At 47.2% G+C, this 9,601-nt stretch overlaps 1 protein-coding gene across 1 annotated transcript; it reads left to right on the top strand.

The window, feature by feature from the left end:
- The first annotated feature begins 1,447 nt into the window (after positions 1 to 1,447).
- On the top strand, positions 1,448 to 4,667 carry LOC140912352 (apoptosis-associated speck-like protein containing a CARD). The gene is made up of 2 exons (XM_073346606.2): positions 1,448 to 1,841; positions 4,380 to 4,667. Exon 1 carries the CDS (start codon positions 1,575 to 1,577, stop codon positions 1,836 to 1,838), a length of 264 nt encoding a protein of 87 aa, XP_073202707.1. The 5' UTR covers positions 1,448 to 1,574; the 3' UTR covers positions 1,839 to 1,841; positions 4,380 to 4,667.
- The last annotated feature ends 4,934 nt before the right edge of the window (positions 4,668 to 9,601 follow it).

Raw genomic sequence — 9,601 nt, 5'->3', positions numbered from 1 at the left:
GGGACAGCAGCAGTTTTCAGCAACAGCTGTGACAGACCACAGCTAGCACAGGTCACTGGGCCATTCCTCATTCACCTTCCCGAGCCCCAGGATCCCCAAAGAATTCTCTCTCTCTGATTCGAATACAAAACCATTAAAATTTTCAAATTGTTTCCCCTTGTTGTTCTCTTTTTCCCGCAAGTTTTACCACCAGATTGGTGGACCCTGGAAACTGAGGCTATGTCTACACAGCACTTTTGTGGGTATAACTTTTGTCGGTCGGGTGTGAAAAAAAACACACATACAACCGACAAAAGTTTCACTGACAAAGTGCTGGTGCGGACAGCACTATGTTGGCGGGAGATGCTTTCCCGTTGATGTAGCTATCGTCGCCCTGGGGGTGGTTTAATTACGCTGGCGGGAGAGCTCTCTCCTGCCGGCACAGAGCAGCTACACGGGAGACCTTGCAGCGGGACAGCTGTGCCGCAGTAAGGTCCATAGTGTGGACATAGCCTGAGGCTTGGTCTACTCAAAGATTTTGAGGGGGGCTAGCTGTTTCAGTTAGGAGGGTGATTTTTTACCAAAATAGTTATCCTGGTACAACCTCTAGAGTGAATGCAGTTATACATTCCCCTTCCCATACAGGAATAAACAATACCACTGCAATCGCCTTTACACTGATAAAACATTCCCAACACTAGTATTAAACTAGAGGTTTAAGTATACCAGTATAGTTTAAAAGGTACAGCTCTTGTGTGTGAACAAGTCCCCCAGTGTGTCCCCACTAGTGTGACCAGATGTCCTGATTTTTTAGGGACAGTCCTGATATTTGGGGCTTTTTCTTATATATGCGCCTATTATCCCCCCACTTCTGTCCCGATTTTTCACACATGCTATCTGGTCACCCAGAGTGGGTGCAGTCCTGGCAGCAGAGGGGAGGACTCCACACCCTCCCCTGCCCATGTACTTCAACCTGCTCTGGATACCTGACACTCCTGTGTATCCTGCAGAATGGGTGCATGCAGACAGACACACACACACACGCTCTCTCTCTCTCTCTCAGTGTGCCCATCAGATGGATAGTCAATCTCTGTGGCCCACTCAGCCCGGGGAAGACGTTTTACCCAGGGAGCTGCTTTTCAAACGTTCAGCTTGTGCCTGTACATTTTGCTCCCCTGGGTAAAAAACAAACAAACAAAAAATTAGCATCAAACCCTAAATTATCACATTTCCCTAGGAAATCAGTCTGGGTAGCGGATAGCTTTAAAAGAGTTCAGATAGATCACAGAGTCTGCCAAGGCTAACTAGTCAGAAAGAGAGAGGGCAAAGGAGGAAGGCAGTTTCAAACCCCACCCCACCCCAGCTCCCTAAGGGGCTGATGAGTCTCTGATAAGGCACATGGTGCAATTTCCACAGGGATTTGGAGCGCATTACAGAAAGCCAACATGCCCTGGATTCCAGGAAATCATTTGCTTTTCAGAGCATTGGTTCTCAGTGCTGCCCTGCCTTGTGGCTAGGGGAGGAGACAGGGGAGGAGACACAGGAGGAGGAAAAAGGAGAGTTTCGAAGCTGTGTTGGCTGCCACTGCAATACGAATGAGCGCACGGGACCGGCTGGAGAATGTCCTGGAGGAGCTGGAAGAGATGGACTTCAAGAAGTTCAAGGTGAAGCTGAACCAGGCCCAGCCGCCCTCGGGCTGCAGCAACATCCCACGGGGTCGGCTGGAGCGGGCAGACTATCTAGATGTATGCAGCCTGATGATCAGCTACTACCTGGAGACGGGAGCCATACAGATGGCCAAGCAGGTGCTGGAGGACATCAACCAGAGGCACTTGGCTGCCAGGCTGGAGGGGGTATAAGAGGTGAGGGGATCTGACTCCGGATTGGGCCCACAACCAGCGTAATTTCTGCCCACCTCTGTCTGGCTCATCAAAGGCTTTGTTGCTTTCACTTTCGATTTCTGGGAGGGAGGAAGAAGGCCTCAAGAGGGCGATGCTGTCAAGCTGATCCCTGCTCCAGGGAACATCTCTGCTAAAAGCAGGGTAACTGGCTGGGTTCTCAAAAAGAAAAGGAGGACTTGTGGCACCTTAGAGACTAACAAATTTATCTGAGCATGAGCTTTCGTGAGCTACAGCTCACTTCATTGGATGCATCCGATGAAGTGAGCTGTAGCTCACGAAAGCTTATGCTCAAATAAATTGGTTAGTCTCTAAGGTGCCACAAGTCCTCCTTTTCTTTTTGCGAATACAGACTAACACGGCTGCTACTCTGAAACCTGGCTGGGTTCTGAGAAACTTTTCCCTATAGAGGGTGCCGGCTCCTATCCAATCTCAGATCAGGGGTATTGGCTGGCTTAGCAGGGAATGGGATATGGGGTCTTTGCCCTTAGGGGTTGCCAGTTCCTATCTAGCCCCTGATCGGGGGACTGGCTGGTTATGGGGGTTGGGGAATGAGATACGGGGCTTTTTCCCTTTAGGGGGTGTCAATTCCAATCCTGCCCCTGGGCAGGGGGAATATGTGGCTATGGGTGTTGGGGAATAGGATACCGGGTCATTTCCCCTCAAGGTGGTACCAGTTCCAAGCTGGCCCGTTGTTAGTTCTGAAAGTTATTCGCATGTGAAGTTTTGGAAACGGTGAGAAAATACTTAGGTTGTCTTAGTTCAAGCTTCTAGTGCCAGGGTAGTCAATAGGTGGACCATGGGCCAAATCTGGACTGCCAAATGCTTTTGAATGGACCCCAAAAAAGTTTATTTACTTACCCACTCTTGAGGACCATACTCCTTTAGTGTTAAAGGCTGGTTGCTTCTGCAGGTGTTTGTGTGATGAGATTTAAAATCAAGGCTTTGATCACCCGTGCCAGACAAAAATCCTGTGACACTTTTTTGAAAGCCCAGGCTCCCAGTCACATGCCAGCTCAGGAATTTTCATTTTGACTTCTTAATCTCTTCCTGTAGTTTCCCCGAAATATAGGCTTCTCCTTCACTTCTTTCCTATAGCATGGCCATGTGGCTGTTAAACAGTTTCACTCCAGAAATGGCCGTATTTCAGCACTGCATGAGCAATCCCTGTGTAGTGTTGCTGTGTACTTGGTTTTTAGCTGCATGTCCCACCCCAGAGGTGGCTGCACTTCAGTACAGTTCCCTAATTTTTGGCTCCTAAAAAGCTCGTGCTTCAGGGTTTCAGACGGTCTCCTGCAGGAGTCATGAAGGGACATTCCCCCACACCCCATCCCAATGTATTCTGGAGTTGTTGTTTTTTTTATCTCCTTCCTCTGAAGCATCAGGGATGGCCAAAGCTGGAGATGGAAAACGGAATGGGGAGGGCCCAGGCTCTGAGGCGAAATCAAACATTCTCTCTCTCAGGTGCTTGGCTGGCTGGTTCTTGCTCACATTCTCAGAGTCTAACTGATCACCATAGAGAAAGTCAGGAAGGAATTTTCCCCCAGGACAGACTGGCAGGGACCTTGGGGGAAGTTTCACCTTCCTCTGCAGTGTGTGAGTACAAGTGACTTGCCAGGATTATCATAGAATCGTAGGACTGGAAGGGAACTCGAGACGTCATCTAGCCCAGACCCCTGCACTCAAGGCCTTGTCCTAACCTCAGAAGTTAATGAGAACAATTTTTCTCCCTCCTCCTTGTGACAACATTTTATGTACTTGAAAACAGTTATTGTGTCCCCCCCTCAGTCTTCTCTTCTCCAGACTAAACAAACCAATTTTTTCAATTTTCCCTAATAGCTCTTGTTTTAGACCTTTAATCATTTTTGTCGCTCTTCTCTAGACTTTCTCCAATTTGTCCGCATCTCTCCTGAAATGTGGCACCCAGAACTGGACACAACACTCCAGTTGAGGCCTAATCAGCACGGAGTAGAGCGGAAGAATTACTTCTCGTGTCTTGCTTACAACTCTCCTGCTAATACATCCTAGAATTATGGTTTTTATTGTTGTTTTTTCCAACAATGTTACATTGTTGACTTGTTTGCTTGTGATCCACTATGACCCCCAGGTCTCTTTCTGCAGTATTTCTTTCCAGGCAGTCATTTCCCATTTTGTATGCGTGCATCTGATTGTTCTGGATATACCTGATTATTTGGGTACATCTCACTTAAATAATTTCCCTGTCATTGCAGGGGCCTCGGGCACTGGAGCATCTCAATCCCTTCTATTCTCTGCCTCTGGCATATAATAGTCTAGTCTCCTGAGGGCTGCAATACTTTGGTCTAATGACAGTTGTTGGGTGCTGGCTGGTGTTGGTGGCCTGTGATAAGCAGGAGGTCAGACTAGATGATCCAGTGGCCCCTTCTGGCCTTAAACTCTATGACTTTATGATTCCAAAGTGCTTCGTGGTTTGCACAATGAAAAATGCTTTGCTAATCACTTCCTATCAAATTCTCCCTGCAGGGGAATCTAATGAAAAAGAAAACATCCCAGAGAACAAAATGCACTTTCCCTCTAAAGAGCTCCAAATCCTGCCACACAGAGACAGAAAGAAAACTCATGATCCTGCCACCCACCGGGGTCTCTCTGCACATGCCCATGGCCAACAATGAAGATCACAGAAGCATCGCAGACACCTTTCTCTGCCACTCCTGCCATGCTCCAATTCCTGTCTCGGCATCTTACGGCTTTTGCCTTTCCCTGCTCGGGATGACCACAGATTTCCACCATTCCTATTTTTGAACAAATAAAGAGATATTTTTACAGTTGTTACTTACCATTGTTATTTTTATGGTCCATTTAGCGCTGGGGAAAGGCAGACCCTGGAGAGTGAATCCTGTGTGTACGCCCAGAGACAGTACAGCCTGGCAGCAGCAGGGAAAATTTCTGCTCCACCACGCCTCAGGCCAGGCCTGCCCTTGAGGGACATCAATCATGGGAAAGGGGAGTTCAGCGCTCGTGGCCTGTTCAGTGCCTCAGCCTGATTGCAAGTAGGGGGGAAATAGAGATGTGGACTCCTGTTTTGCTAGGAAGTAGGCCCCCTGTACTCATTTCACAACAAATGACTTCCCAGTGGGAACAGCTTTCAGTCCCCAACTGCTGTATGGGAGATTTGAAACACTGGAATAAGGGCCCTTGTGGTAAAGGGCCCTTTATCTCATTCCCTACTCCAGCCAGCTAACCAGTCTCCCAGCTTAGAGTTACATTAGAGGCTGGTGATGTACAGGCGAATGGGTCGTATCCCATTTGCTGCTCCCTCAGCCAGCCCTTCCAACCTGTAGGTAGATTGGTACGCAGTAGGGGAAAAGCCCCATATCCCATTCCCCCTCCCCCCAAGCATACCAGTCCCCCCAACCTGGGGCTGGGTTAAAACTAGTGCCCTAGAGTTCAAGAGCCCCATCTCCCAATCCCCATATCTCCTAGATGTTGCAGGGACTGGCGGGGTCAGGCCGGCTTTCAGAGGCAGGAATGGAACCCAGAGTTTTTATATTACACTCACCTACGCAGCTGAGCTCTGAACACAATCCAAGTGTGTATATTTTTTTCCCGTGCATCTTACATATTTTACGTTTCTTCCCCTCAGATTTTGTTGTGGTGGTTCATTTGGTTGCTAAATCAAGCCACCGAGTTGCATTTTGTTTTGCATACAGTGAGGTTCATGGTCAGGGTGTGAGTGTCACAGTCATGGGATGGCTGGGGAGAAAGCTCTGTCCAACAAAGCCACAAGTCTCATCTTTGAGGCTGAGTCGTGACTCCCTCTAACCACTGGACCCCATTCCCCTGACACAGCCAGGGGTAGAACCCAGGAGTCCTGATTCCCAACTCCCTCCCTTCCCAGCCCCCTGCTGTAACTACTGCATCCTGCTCCCCTCCAGACCCTATGCTTTACACTGTTGTGTGAGTCTAGTGCTTCTTGCATACAGATATCCCCCTCAGAGACACCCCAAAATATCTCTCTCAGAAACACCCCAATATACAACCTTGGGAGACCTCATGATAGGAACCTTGAGTGGCCCCCGATATCTCCGCTCAGAGACTCCAATGCCTCCATCAAAGACCACCCCAATACCCACATGAGGGCTTCCTGAAAGCTCTCCTGAGGGACCTCCTAGCCCTACTAAGGACCCCCAACAATCCTCCATGGATCCCTAATATCTGCTTCAGAGACCCCCCCTCAAAAGCTCCCTGAGTGCCCAACCCCTCAAAGATGCCCCCAATATCCCCAGTGAGGGGCACCCAATATTCCCCCATGGACCCTAACCCCCTCAAACAACCCCCAAATCCCATCTGAAGGGGTCCCCAATGTCCTCCTGAGAGACCCTCCAATAGCCCCCCCTGGGGGGGCCACAATATTCCCTCAGGGGCCTTCCCCCCTCCCCCAAGGTCCCTCCCTTGCCAGTTAAAACCATAAAACTGCCCCTCCCCTGCCCTGTGGAACTCCTTCCTGCAGTGCAAGGCAGAGGGGGGAGGGGCAGTAATGGCCCCAACTGTCACTGGGGTCAAGAGGGGGCTGACTGGGGGGGACACATTGGGGTAGCCTCTCAGGGGTCCATGAGTGGGAATATTGGGGCTCTCAGAGGGATCTGTTTTGTGGGTTCATGAGCGGATGATATTGGGACACTAAGGGAGTTATTTAGCAGCTCTGAAGGGTCTATGTTGGGGAGTAAATGAGGAGAAGGTATTGGGGGCCCTAAGGGAGCTATTTAGGCTGTCCCTGAAGGGTTTATTTTGGGGGTGTAGGAGGAGAGACATGGGGGGGCCTATGGAGGGTATGTTTGAGGTCTCAGAGTGGTGAGTATAAGGGGATCCATGAAGGAGGATAGTGAAGGAGTCTTTGAGAAGGGAATTTTGGGGGAAGCCCTGAGTGGGATTTGTGGGGAAGAGCTTAAAGAAGTGTCTCAGAGGGGTCAGTATTGGGGGAGTCCATGCGGGGAGGTATTGGGGTATCTCTGAGAGGTTAATATGTGGGGATCTATGAGGGCAGATATTGGTGGAATCCATCCAGGGAAAATATTGGGAGTGTCTCTGGGAAGTCAATATTGGGGAATTCTTGAGAGGGATATTGGGGGGACCCTAAGAAGGGTATATTTAGGGGTGTCAGAGGGTTCAGTATCGGGAATCCATAAAGGAGGGTAATGGAGGGGCTTTCGAGGAGGAATATTGGGGGAGTCCCTGAGCAGGATATATCGGGGTGGGATAGTGGGGATGAGGAGGTTCCTGGGTGGGATGACAGATGCAAAACCGGGGGGGGGGGGGGGCAGAACAAGAGGAAAAGGAAAGAGGCCAAAACAAGAGGAGCCGAGAGGGCTCTGTCTACATTTTTAAAAAAGGAGATTGGGGGAGAGTTTGAATTCTTCCAGAAATAGAAAAGAGAGAACTCTAGAGAGAAAAACAAAATGCAGAGAAAATGAATTAGTGAGAAATGGAGACAGATGGAGGTGAAGCAGACCACACAGGGAGGGGGAAAGAAACAATATATCAGAGTGAACGGATCTAACTGATTCCTCAATTTAACTGCACGTACAATTCAAATACACATAATGAAAGCATGTATCTGTCTCCATTCCTAGACCTTAAGGCTTTGTCTACATTCAAAGGCTTTGTCTACAGGGAAAAGGTTATAACGATATAGTTACACAGTTGTAGTTATACCGGTATTACCCCCTGTGTGGACACTAAGGCTATGTCTACACTGCGCACCTTACAACAGACTCAGCTGCGCCACTGCAGCCACGCCATTGTATGGTGCACTATGTGGCCATTCTTTATCTCTCTCCTGGCTACAAAATAAAACCACCCCCAACGAGGGGCGGTGGCTTCATTGACGAGAGCGCGGCTCCTGCCGACAAAGTAGGGTCCACACCGGCTCTTTTCATCGCTAAAACGTTTGTTGTTCGGGTGGGGGGGGTGTTTTTTCACACCCCTGAGCGACAAAAGTTTTAGTGACGAAAGTGTCGGTATAGGCAAAGCCTTGGGCCTTGTCTACACGAGAAAGGGTTTGCAGAACAAGAGTTCTTTTGCTGGTACAGTTTATATACCAGTTCCCCAAAATGAAATAAAGCTATAACAGCAAAACTTTTAAGTGTACACCAAGCCCTATTCTAGGATAAGAGTGACTTTTTTGGGGGGTTCAGTTTACACTCCTTCCCAAGCAGCATAAGCTAAACTGAAAAAAGTACTCTTGTTCTGGAATAAAAGGCCTGGTCTACACTAAATAGATATGTTGGCATAGCTATATCAGCTAGGAGAGTGGAAAAATCACACTCGCAGCCAACATAATCCCCCAGCAAATCCCCCAGTGTAGACACAACTATGTTGACAGAAAGAAGTTTCTATCAGCTTAGCTAATGTTGTTCAGGGAGATAGTGGTTATGTCTACACTACAACAGCACAACCACGGCAGTATAGCTGTGCTTCTGTAGTGCCGTACTAATGTAGGCGCTTCTTACAAGACAGAAGGGGGGTTTTCACCAATGTAGTTTAATCCACTTCTCCGTGAGACATTCGCTAGGTCAATGGAAGACATAGGCAGAGCGTCCACATGGTCTGTTATACTGCTATAACCATTCTGGTTGAAATTCACACCTTAGTTTATATCAAAAGAAAGTTCCCATATAGACAAGGCCGAAGTTGCACCTGTTTAAATCAGTTGAAATTTAATTAAAATTTTAAATTTAAACCAGTTTAAAAACTGGTTTAGCATTTGTCTACACAGTTTTTATAGCACTTTAACTATATCAGTTTGAAATCAGACTAGTTAAAGTAGTACACCTTCCTAAAGTGGGTACAGTTATTCCAGAATAAATGTTTTATACCAGTATAGTTTATTCTTGTAAATTCAAGGGAATAAGATATACTGATACAAGATGCAGTTATACTTGTATAAATGTATCCACACTAGGGTTCATACTATTTCATTGAATGAAAAAATGTTACCCCTAACCAAAATAGTTAAATCAGTACAAAAACGGTGTGTAAACCAGGCCTCATACCAATGCGAAACAGTGTGGACCCTCTTAATCTGATCTAAACCTGGTGTGTATATATATATATATATATTTAGTTTAAATTAATTCCTTACTGAATTAAGATAAACTGATATGAAGCCAGGTTTAAATAGAATGAAGAGTATCCACACTGTGATTTGTATCAGTTTTACTAAATTGGTTTAAAAACAGACATAAAAACCAGCACAACTTCGAAAGCCTAGGAAGCTGCTCGCTTTCCCTCCATACATATCCCTACAGCATTTATCTATCTATCTACATTTCCACATTCTAGTGTATTTCTTTCTAATCCATCTCTCTCTGGTATTTCAGGGAGCAGTGACCGCAGCATCCAGTTGTCAACCTCTCACGGCTTTTCTACACACAAACTGGAATTGAAATTGCTTGCTTTTTGTTATTTCAGTGTAAATCTCTGTGTGTGGTCACTCTTAATTCAGATTAAGAACATCCTATTTTGATTTAACCTCCCCTCAAATGAGGGATAGAAATATAGGCCTGGTCGATGCAAGGCAGCTTACGTTGACCTGACTATGGAAGTGTCTACACTTAAATTTCGCTCCTGCCAATGTAACTGCCCCGCTACGCCAACTTAGTTCTGGTCTATGCTACAGATTTAGGTCAATGTAAGGCAGCTTATGTTGACCTAAGTCTGGAAGCATCTACACTAAAATGTAGGTC

This window comes from Lepidochelys kempii, chromosome 6 (assembly GCF_965140285.1).
Source record: "Lepidochelys kempii isolate rLepKem1 chromosome 6, rLepKem1.hap1, whole genome shotgun sequence".
Taxonomy (NCBI): Eukaryota; Metazoa; Chordata; order Testudines; family Cheloniidae; genus Lepidochelys; species Lepidochelys kempii.
This window is presented reverse-complemented; position numbering and strand designations above follow the sequence as displayed.